This window comes from Heptranchias perlo, chromosome 23 (assembly GCF_035084215.1).
Source record: "Heptranchias perlo isolate sHepPer1 chromosome 23, sHepPer1.hap1, whole genome shotgun sequence".
Classification (NCBI taxonomy): domain Eukaryota; kingdom Metazoa; phylum Chordata; class Chondrichthyes; order Hexanchiformes; family Hexanchidae; genus Heptranchias; species Heptranchias perlo.
In genome coordinates this window covers 9331228-9343332 of record NC_090347.1, presented here as the reverse complement: position 1 = coordinate 9343332, position 12105 = coordinate 9331228, and the positions used below count along the sequence as shown (strand labels likewise).

The 12105-nt window shown below is 43.5% G+C and overlaps 1 protein-coding gene across 1 annotated transcript in view; it reads left to right on the top strand.

Moving 5' to 3' along the window:
- Positions 1-9515, top strand: part of LOC137341363 (parvalbumin-like EF-hand-containing protein) — a 30772-nt gene extending 21257 nt beyond the window's left edge. The window contains exons 4-5 of the mRNA XM_068004486.1: positions 3177-3292; positions 8686-9515. Coding sequence (XP_067860587.1) covers positions 3177-3292; positions 8686-8732 — 163 coding nt within the window. The 3' untranslated portion in view covers positions 8733-9515. The remainder of the gene's footprint in view (positions 1-3176; positions 3293-8685) is intronic.
- The last annotated feature ends 2590 nt before the right edge of the window (positions 9516-12105 follow it).

The window sequence follows — 12105 nt, the reverse complement described above, 5'->3', positions numbered from 1 at the left end:
GTAGGGTAACCTACACATGCAGGGCCCAATCAGTAAGTCAGGCTTCTATCAATTATCAATGAGCTATTATCTGCACAAATTAAGCACTCCACAGCTAGATTAACAAATTGTTTTGATATTTATACCCGTTAAGTAGCTTGTTAACAGTTTGCCAAGCATTAAAGTTTCATTACAGCAGGTGCTCTTGACTGGCTGCTGGCTGCTAATTTTACATTGCTACTAAATCGATTGCACCCTCAGAAAGCTTCTCATTTCAAACCCCTGTGTTGCAACGATTTTGCTAGAGTTTTGTTAATTTATCATTATTTTTCCTGTTTTTTGGAAGGTGGTGGGGGTTGGGGAAAGAGAACTGTTTGGGCCAAAGGTTTCTTGTGAATTCCTGTATTTAGATAGGGTTGGGCCTTTGAAGGTGTTTGATGAAATTTCTGAGATATGATATCTTCATGCTGTAAGAACATGTGTGTATGAGGGTGCACACGTATACACATACACGTACACATATACACGTACACACACACATACACTCACGTTTAAATGTGCACAAATACACATAGCATTTCTGACAATGTCACCATTTACTCCAGATGTATTGTAATGATAGTACTATGAATTCACTGTAGATCCTTCTGATACAATAGTACAAGATTGTGCTTTGCCATAGAGTGCGACAACACAGATTCATATCTATGCTTTTCCACTTGATGATTAGCAGATCTTGTCAGGCGAGATGTGCAGACTTGCTTCTCTAAAGGTAAGGAGGGAAGTGAAAATTTCACAAGGCCAGAAGATCACAAAATAGCACATCCATCCCGAGGAAACCTACCGTCCCTTCATTGCAACTGTTTCTTAATTAATTCCAGGGGTATTTGTCTGCACTATCTGCCAAGATGTGCAGACAACTCTATATGTTGATAAAAGAACATTTAAAAAGGATGAGAAACACCCTGAAACCCATCGTTGCTCGCTCTACCCATTATACTGTGCAGCATCCAACCAAAACAATTGTAATATTAACTCCTGGGGAGAAATCACTCTTTGTGTGAAGAAGAATTTCCCGACACAGTCCTAAATTTACCTTTTGCTAGTTTTTGAACCTGCGTCCGTTTACCCGACTGACACAGTTTAATTCGAGCAGTGTTCTCAATTTAAAGGGGATGCATTTAAAGGGGAAGCTAGATAAACACGAGGGAGACAGGAATATAGTGTTATTCTGATCGGAGGAAACGAAGAGGGGTGGGAGGAGGCTCCAGCGGAGCTTGGAGCAGTTGGGCCGAATGGCCTGTTTCTGTGCTGTACATTCTATGTAATTCTATGATTTACCATTTGTGTATTGGTTACTACAAGGGTGATTTTAAACCCCAAGATCGAGTGGGTTGGGGGCGGGTGGGAGTTGAAAAAAGTTGTTTCTTGGGATGCGACCGCAACCCGGCTTTATTTCCGGGTTTAACATCAGTGTGGAAAAGCACAGGCTTCCCACTGGGAAAGCAAAGTTCGAAAATTTTGAGGTTGCGACCCAAAAAATCAACTATTTTCAACTCCCACCCGCCCCCAACCCACCCGTTCTTGGGGTTTAAAATCACCCCCTATATCTCTATGAAGCCCTCTCTCGGTCACCCCAGGTTTTTCCAGCCTTTCCACAGTCCTCTGGCACTAGGGATACATCTTGTAGCTCTTCTCTGCAACACTTCCAAGGCTTCAATGTCCCATTTGTTTACAAGTGACCAGATCAATGGCAGAATAAGCTGGGAAGTGGGAACCTCCACAGCCCTGTTGGCTAGAACAAATAATCAGTGCCATGGTTGGACTTGAAGCAGAAATAAAATCAGTACAAAAACCCAGACCTTTAGACGCTGGCCCTGCATTGATTTTAGTCTGGGTATAGTCTTAGTATAAAACAGTAAGTTAGTCAGTGCTGACATTAATACCCTGAGTGTGTCAGCCGTGGCAGAGTGGGAGCACTCTCGCTTTTAAGTCATAAGGTTGTGGGTTCAAGCCCCACTCCAGGACTAGAGCTCGGCTGACACTCCAGAGCTGTAATGAGGGGAGCGCTGCACTGTCTGAGGTGCCGTCTTTCAGATGGGATGTTAAACCGAGGTCCCGTCTGCCCTCTCAGGTAGATGTAAAAGATCCTATGGCACAATTCGAAGAAGTGCGGGAGTTTTCTCCCCAGTGTCCGCGTCAATATTTATCCCTCAACCAACACCACCAAAACGGTTTAATTGGTCACTTAATTCATTGCTGTTTGTGGGATCTTGCTATGTGCAAATTAGCTGCCATGATTCCCTTGAACCCACTTCAAAAGTACTTAATTGGCTGTAAAGCACTTTGAGACGTCCTGAGGTCACGAACAGCGGTATATAAATGCAATTTCTAACTTTCTTTACCACATTCACACGGTGATGAGCATCTTATTCATTTATAACATGAATCACATTTTAAGTCTATCTGCAAAAATAAACTTTAAAGTTTATAAGTACTTACCTTCATATGGACTCTTACCTAAAGATGCTTTGAATCAACAAAATTAAACACTTAAATAAAGAAAATTGCTTTGGAAAGACTTTATGCTTTTAACCCGTTTTGCACCTTAACGAGAGTACATAACTCCACTTTAATTCTCCATCCCATTCCGATCTCTCTGTCCTCGGCCTCCTACACCATTCCAATGAAGCTCAACGCAAGCTCGAGGAACAGCATCTCACCTTTCGATTAGGCACTTTACAGCCTTCCGTCCTCAACACTGAATTCAACAACTTCAGATCATAACCACTGCTCCCATTTTTTCGGACAGCAGATGCTGGTAATGGTTCTGCTGTTAACATTTACAGCTCCTCCAGACCCATCTTTTGTTTCTTTACTTGTCCCATTCCCACCCTCCTTTTGCCTTGCACCATCATCCCTTTTTGTCATTTAATCACTCCTGCCCTCCACCCTATCACAGACCTTTTCCTTTTGTTCTTTCTTCCTCCCCCCCCCACCGGCCCGCTTTTCCCAGACTCTGTACTTGTTTATAAACTGTTAAATCTCTTAACTTCTTTCAGTTCTGATGAGAAGTCATCGACCTGAAATGTTAACTCTCTTTCCCTCTCCACAGATACTGCCTGACCGGCTGAGTGTTCCCAGCATTTACTGTTTTTATTATTTAGTGCCTTTGCTTACTGCATGTTGTGTTGCAGGTACATCCTCTCGACAATTCCCACCACTGTCCCAATTGTCCCTCTGTCAGATGAAGAAGCTGATGCTATGATCCAGGCAGCTGACATAGATGGAGATGGAAGAATTGACTTTAAAGGTATTTAAAGGCTTGCAAGCATACTACGTCGCAAATATTGCACAGTACTTGAAAAATAAAGATTCCTCAAAGGAATACCACAAGGAAGGCACAAGAAATCAGAACCCAAAGTGTAAACAGCATGGGGAACAATTAGTTGCAAATCAGTGTGGATTAGAAGATTGGTGTCAGGCAGGGTTGTCCTGGAGTCTCCAGGAATTGAAGATTTATCTCCTGAACACTGTTGTGAGCAACCAGGATTTTGTGGAGGCCTTGCAGAATTTGGCCTCAAAGTGTTGCAGAATTCCAGCGGTTGTGTGCGCCTGAAGGAAATTCCAGCGGTTGTGTGAGTCTGAAGGAAAAAAGAGTAAGTAATGTAAGCATTGGTCCTCTAGAGAGTGAGTCTGGGGAATTAATAATGGGGAATAAGGAAATGGTGGATGAATTGAGCAGATATTTTGCATCCGTCTTCACTGTGGAGGATACAAATAACATGCCAGAAATAATTGTGAATCAAGAGGTGAAAGGGAGGGAGGAACTTAAAATATTTACAGTCACCAGGGAAAGGGTTCTGAAAAAAATTATTAGAACTAAAAGCTGACAAGTCCCCAGGTCCATACGGACTTCATCCTAGGATCTTAAAAGAAGTGGCTGCAGAGATTGTAGATGCATTGGTATTAATTTTCCAAAATTCCCTAGATTCTGGACAGGTCCCATCAGATTGGAAAATAGCGAATGTAATTCCTCTATTCAAGAAAGGAGGGAGACAGAAAGCAGGAAACCACAGGCCAGTTAGCTTAACATCTGTCATAGGGAAAATGCTAGAATCTATTATTAAGGAGATTATAGCAGGGCACTTGGAAAATCTCAATGCAATCAGGCAGAGTCAACATGGCTTTATGAAAGGGAAATCGTGTTTGACTAATTTGTTAGAGTTCTTTGAGGAAGTAACAAGCAACATGGATAAAGGGGATCCTGTGGATGTGGTGTACTTGGATTTCCAGAAGGCTTTTGACAAGGTGCCACATCAAAGGCTACTACACAAAATAAGGGCTCATGGTGTAGGGGGTAACACATTAGCATGGATAAAGGATTGGTTAGCTAACAGGAAACAGAGAGTAGGCATAAATGGGTCATTTTCAGGTTGGCAAGATGTAACGAGTGGAGTGCCACAGGGATCAATGCTTGGGCCTCAACTATTTACAATCTATATCAATGACTTGGGTGAAGGGACCGAATGTATGGTTGCTAAATTTGCTGATGACACAAAGGTAGGTAGGAAAATAAGTTGTGAAGAGGACATAAGGAGTCTGCAAAGGGATATAGATAGGTTAAGTGAGTGGGCAAAAAATTGGCAGATGGAGTATAATGTGGGAAAATGTGAACTTGTCCACTTTGGCAGGAGGAATAGAAAAGCCGTATATTATTTAAATGGAGAGAGATTGCAGAACTCTGAGGTACAGAGGGATCTGGGTGTCCTAGTACATGAATCACAAAGTTAGTATGCAGGTAGAGCAAGTGATTAGGAAGGTAAATGGAATGTTGTCATTTATTGCAAGGGGAATGGAATATAAAAGTAGAGATGTTTTGCTATAGTTGTGCAGGGCATTGGTGAGACCACATCTAGAATATTTAGTGTAGTTTTGGTCTCCTTATTTAAGAAGTGACATAGTTGCTTTGGAGGTGGTTCTGAGAAGGTTCACTCGATTGATTCCTGGGATCAGGAGGTTATCTTATGAGGACAAGTTGGGCCTGTATATATTGGAGTTTAGAAGAATGAGAGGTGATCTTATTGAAATATATAAGATCCTGAGGGGACTAGAAGGGGTAGATGCTGAGAGGATGTTTCCCCTTGTGGGAAAGACTAGAACTAGGGGCCACAATTTAAAAATTAGGTGTCTCCCATTTAAGATGGAGATGAGGAGAAATTTTTTCTCTCAGAGGGTCATGAGTCTGTGGAACTCCCTTCCCTAGAGAGCGGTGGAGGCAGGGTCATTGAATATTTTTAAGGCTGAGTTAGATAGATTCCTCATTAACAAGTGAGTCAAAGGTTATAGTAGGTAGATGGGAAAGTAGGGTTGAGGTCACAATCAGATCAGCCATGATCTTATCAAATGGGAGAGCAGGCTCAAGGGGCCAAGTGGCCTACTCCTGCTCTTAATTTGTATGTTCATAGATATGAACAGAATGATCCAGAGGATGAAAATCTGATTTTAATGAAAAGTAGGAGAATGCCCATCTCCCACTGTAATTAACAGGAGAATGCCCATCTCCCTCTGTAATTAGCAGGAGAATGCCCATCTCCCTCTGTAATTAACAGGAGACTGCCCATCTCCCTCTGTAATTAGCAGGAGAATGCCCATCTCCCTCTGTAATTAACAGGAGAATGCCCATCTCCCTCTGTAATTAACAGGAGACTGCCCATCTCCCTCTGTAATTAACATGAGAATGCCCATCTCCCTCTGTAATTAACAGGAGAGACTGCCCATCTCCCTCTGTAATTAACGATGATGTGGAGATGCCGGTGATGGACTGGGGTTGACAATTGTAAACAATTTTACAACACCAAGTTATAGTCCAACGATTTTTATTTGAAATCTACAAGCTTTCAGAGGCTTCCTCCTTCCTCAGGTAAATGTCAGGAGCTCCTTGAAGCCTACGCATTTATACATCACAGAACAATACATGGTGTTTACAGACTGCCCCTGCAACTGCCCGTTGCCAAGGCAATCACCGTGTTCAGACAGAGAGGTGTCACCTACAGAACCCCCGAATACACATTCAACAAAAAAACAAACAGAAAGAAAAAACAGAGAGAGAGGCAGAAACATCCGGAAGGCAGAGAAAGCCAGCAAATGACCCATTATATTAAAAACAGATAGCTTTTGTTCGCTGGTGGGGTAACGTGTAGCGTGACATGAACCCAAGATCCCGGTTGAGGCCGTCCTCATGGGTGCGGAACTTGGCTATCAATTTCTGCTCGACGATTTTGCGTTGTCGTGTGTCTCGAAGGCCGCCTTGGAGAACGCTTACCCGAAGATCGGTGGCTGAATGTCCTTGACTGCTGAAGTGTTCCCCGACTGGGAGGGAACCCTCCTGTCTGGCGATTGTTGCGCGGTGTCCGTTCATCCGTTGTCGCAGTGTCTGCATGGTCTCGCCAATGTACCATGCTCCGGGGCATCCTTTCCTGCAGCGTATGAGGTAGACAACGTTGGCCGAATCACAGGAGTATGAACCATGCACCTGGTGGGTGGTGTCCTCTCGTGTGATGGTGGTATCTGTGTCGATGATCTGGCATGTCTTGCAGAGGTTGTCTGTAATTAACAGGAGAGATTGCCCTTCTCCCTCTGTATTTAACAGGAGAGACTGCCCATCTCCCTCTGTAATTAACAGGAGAGATTGCCCTTCTCCCTCTGTAATTAACATGAGAATGCCCTTCTCCCTCTGTAATTAACGGGGAGAATGCCCTTCTCCCTCTGTAATTAACGGGAGAATGCCCATCTCCCTCTGTAATTAACGGGAGAATGCCCATCTCCCTCTGTAATTAATGGGGAGAATGCCCATCGCCCTCTGTAATTAACAGGAGACTGCCCATCTCCCTCTGTAATTAACAGGGAGACTGCCAATCTCCCTCTGTAATTAACAGGGAGACTGCCCATCTCCCTCTGTAATTAATGGGGAGACTGCCCATCTCCCTCTGTAATTAACAGGGAGACTGCCCATCTCCCTCTGTAATTAATGGGGAGACTGCCCATCTCCCCCTGTAACCAACGGGGAGATTGCCCATCTCCCTCTGTAATTAACAGGAGAATGCCCATCTCCCCCTGTAATTAACAGGTAGAATGCTCATCTCCCTCTGTAATTAACGGGGAGATTGCCCAACTCCCTCTGTAATTAACATGAGAATGCCCCTCTCCCTCTGTAATTAACGGGGAGAATGCCCTTCTCCCTCTGTAATTAACGGGAGAATGCCCATCTCCCTCTGTAATTAACGGGAGAATGCCCATCTCCCTCTGTAATTAATGGGGAGAATGCCCATCTCCCTCTGTAATTAACAGGAGACTGCCCATCTCCCTCTGTAATTAACAGGCAGACTGCCAATCTCCCTCTGTAATTAACAGGGAGACTGCCCATCTCCCTCTGTAATTAATGGGGAGACTGCCCATCTCCCCCTGTAACTAACGGGGAGATTGCCCATCTCCCTCTGTAATTAACAGGAGAATGTCCATCTCCCCCTGTAATTAACAGGTAGAATGCTCATCTCCCTCTGTAATTAACGGGGCGATTGCCCATCTCCCTCTGTAATTAACGGGGAGAATGCCCATCTCCCTCTGTAATTAACGGGGAGAATGCCCATCTCCCTCTGTAATTAACGGGGAGAATGCCCATCTCCCTCTGTAATTAACAGGGAGACTGCCCATCTCCCTCTGTAATTAATGGGGAGACTGCCCATCTCCCCCTGTAATTAACAGGAGAATGCCCATCTCCCCCTGTAATTAACAGGTAGAATGCTCATCTCCCTCTGTAATTAACGGGGAGATTGCCCATCTCCCTCTGTAATTAACGGGGAGAATGCCCATCTCCCCCTGTAACTAACGGGGAGAATGCCCATCTCCCCCTGTAATTAACAGGTAGAATGCCCATCTCCCTCTGTAATTAACAGGTAGACTGCCCATCTCCCTCTGTAATTAACAGGTAGAATGCCCATCTCCCTCTGTAATTAACGGGGAGAATGCCCATCTCCCCCTGTAACTAACGGGGAGAATGCCCATCTCCCCCTGTAATTAACAGGTAGAATGCTCATCTCCCTCTGTAATTAACGGGGAGAATGCCCATCTCCCTCTGTAATTAACGGGGAGATTGCCCATCTCCCTCTGTAATTAACGGGGAGACTGCCCATCTCCCCCTATAATTAACAGGTAGAATGCCCATCTCCCTCTGTAATTAACATGAGAATGCCAATCTCCCTCTGTAATTAACAGGAGAATGCCCATGTCCCCCTGTAATTAACAGGAGAATGCCCATCTCCCTCTGTAATTAACAGGGAGACTGCCCATCTCCCCCTGTAATTAACAGCAGAATGCCCATCTCCCTCTGTAATTAACAGGAGAATGCCCATCTCCCCCTGTAATTAACAGGAGAATGCCTATCTCCCCCTGTAATTAACAGGAGAATGCCTATCTCCCCCTGTAACTAACGGGGAGAATGCCCATCTCCTCCTGTAACTAATGGGGAGAATGCCCATCTCACTTCTGACTCAGAGGTGAGAGTGCTATCACTGAGCCAGGGCTGATGCCTAACTGGTGACTCTCTCGTTATATCTGAAGGCCACTCAGCCCTCACCTGTAAATGAATGAGAATGAATAATTTAAATGGAGGAAACATAAGATTTCTATTCGCTTTTTTCCCCCCAGAATTTTCAGCAATGGTTAAAGAAGAAAAGATGCCAAGAAAAAAGTAAGAAACAAGAAATCAACATTTCCACAACTAAGGAGTGCAGCTGTGCAAGCCGAGCAGCTTTGCATTTATTGGGGTGTGGTTACGCATTCTTTCCAAACCCCTTTAACCCAAACACGTCTTTTAGGAAATAGGTAATAGCAGCAATAATTAAGCTGACCAGATTCTGCATTAGCAATGAAAAAAAAACCCTAGGACATATCAGTTCGAGAGGGGGGACTAGGGCTACAATTCAATTCCGTCCGCCATTGTGAATCCCACTCTCCCCCCACTTTGAAGACACCCATCCACCCAAAACATCTGGCTTCTGTTTATGCTCGGGAAGGAAAACCCATGTGCAAGTTAAAAGTAAATGCATTTTTAAAAAATTCTTTAGTTCTAAAGTAGGATAACTGGGGATAGAAAGGACAAAATCTGGTCAGCCTAATAGAGTAAAGCAAAATGGGCCACTTGGAATGTTTTGGGGAATTGTTCTTTGCCTTTCTGTAGGGTGTGAATGTCAGTGAATCTGCTGATAGTGCAATGAATGTGCTCTGAAAATATACAGTCCTAAGAACTGGGTGGTCACTGCTGCTTTTTTGCTTTGCTGTTACATCCACGGGATACCTGTAGGTTCGTCCGTCAAACAAACCCATACGAGGGCTGATGGGTTCCTCGATTCTCCCCCCTGTTGCTTTTGAATGAAACTACCATGCATTGCATCTTTGCAGCCTCCACAATTTGTATCAATGTTTTTTGAAAATGTCTTAATTTTTTGATTGAATAAAACAGTGTTGTTTGCTCCGAATGCTAATTAGACTCTTAATTAATGCAACATAAATTTTTTTTAAAAAGAAAGATTGAACCTCACACGGCCAACTTCCCGTTCCAACTTCAACAACTGCAACATCACAGCTGTTTCACTGTTCTGCTAACCCACCAACTGGGTACATTTAATTCATAGAATCGTAGAATGATACAGCACGGAAGGAGGCCATTTGGCCCATTGTGCCTGTGCCGGCTCTTTGAAAGAGCTATCCAATTATCCCGTTCCCCTGCTCTTTCCCCATAGCCCTGTAAATGTTTTCCCTTCAAGTATTTATCCAATTCCCTTTTGAAAGTTACTATTGAATCTGCTTCTACCGCCCTTTCAGGCAGTGCATTCTAGATCATAAAAAAATTTCTCCTCATCTTGCCTCAATTATATTAACTCCAAAAACAAATCACTGGTTTGGTATGATTGACCTTTAGTACACTAAAAATCCCAAATGATGAGTTTTGAAGCAAACTAAAAGGTGCAAAGTAAGAAATATCCATCGGGATTGGAATGAGAAATATGGTATTGGGATCATTTGTTTGCAAACTATTTCCCTCATCTCTTTGTTTTGTCAAAAGTCAGTATTCTCATCACTGATTGCATTGTTAAACTGCAACTTTTAACAAGCCATTTGGCCCTTCAAACCCATTCCTCCCACAGATTGCATAATCCCTTCCATACTTATTTAATCTCCGGAGAGAAATTCTGCAGGATCCATTTGAGAGAATTCCGGGAGGACACACTTTTATAACAATAGGGATATTTATGCCATGTAGGGGGATAACATCAGGGTCACTGATTTACAGTGACCGATTATATCAAGTGAGATACTGGGATTTTGACGGCTGCCTTGGGAATAGAATTCCGCAACTCTGTCCATTATTCTGTGAAAAATGTAAATGGGTGGCTTTTATTGCATATATTTCTTTACCTATGTATTTAATTGTGATCCCTTACCAGTTTTAAAGCTGAGTGTACACAACAGGCTAGCATGCAAGATTTACCAGTTGGAGCTAGATATCCTGTACTTTGAAGGACTGCAGCGGTTCAAGAAGGCAGCTCGCCACCACCCTGTCAAGGGCAATTAGGGATGGGCAATAAATGCTGGCCTTGCCACGAATGAATAAAAAAAAAGTCAAAAGTGCCCTCTCATTCACCTCCTTTCGAGGCCTAACACCTGTCCCGCTTATCGGTGACTAATTTATCAATGGCGTCCTTCACCAGGCACTTATATATTCAAGGGTCCTAACGCCTGGGATGCCTAAAAAAACAGGCCCACGAATTTGGCAACGGGACCAATGCCTGAGCAGATTTGACACAGGCCGTCCCGCTGCTAAACTGGTCTACTTTGCACCCGTTTTAGGCTTGAAAAACTGGCGCAACGCATACCAATTTGTACCCCCAAGTTTTTCTAATCTTCCCTTTGGCACTGAGGGATAGCCTCGTGGCCTTTTAAAGTAGCGTCCAGCCCAATCATTTCAACAGCATTCAAAAGTTCCAACTGGTTATTTCACCAGCACCGTTGTCCCTCATCGTAAACTTTTAAAGAAAAAAACGTGCAAAGTTACCACAATCCCACTGTGAACGTGTCCCATTATCAGAGGATTCACCGAGGCAGTTGAAATATGTGACCTTTCTTTACTGATACTCCCATCGAGGATGGGCCAGTGATAAGGTGACATTTTAAAATCATGCCAAGTCACAGGATCATAAGTTTCAGTGCCCAATAAAAATCCAAAATAACTTCTGTCATTTTGAACTGCTTTACATGCACTTTTACCAAACATAGAGCAGGAAGAGGAGGGACACAGTGACCATATTTAGTCAACTTGGGAAAGGAGAACTGTTGCCAGCGCAGCACAGTTAGTCCTTCCAAAACCACTACCACCCCACTTCCAGTCTCAGTACTCAAAGCACAATACTCGTAACTTTTAATCAACTGTTTTTTCCCCCAAACTGCCATTAGAATTCAACTGGGTTCAGTTATTTCAGTCATTGCCAATAAACTGGAGTTCCCTGGTGGAATTGAACTACTGCATTAATATTGGCTTCAGTATCACTGGGCAACAGTTGGTTCCCAAGAAATTCTTATGAAGGAATTTCCCTACAAATTGTGTCTTCATTAACTCGCATCAACTATATATATAAATACCCAAGAGACTGTATGAGTACCTTTGTGAAGTCCAGTGAAGGGAATAGGGTCATCCAATTTGTGTTGACCCTTGCCAAAGTTTCAGAAGTACTCATCAACATGCCTTGGTCCTCATGGTCCAGACGCATGTTTTCGTTACCCACCATTGCAGATGCTACATGACCCAAAGCTTCCATAATCTGCATTGCAGTAAACTGTATTGGTATTTATGTAGGCTTGGCCTACATCTTCAGTTGCTTTGTCCATAGACTCACAGCCATTTGGCCCATTGTGCCTATGCTGGTTCTTTGAAAGAGCTATACAATTAGTCCTTCTCCTCTGTTCTTTCCCCATAGCCCTGCAATTTTTTCCCTTCAAGTATATATCCAATTCCCTTTTGTAAGTTACTATTGAATCTGCTTCCATCACCCTTTCAGGCAGTACATTCCA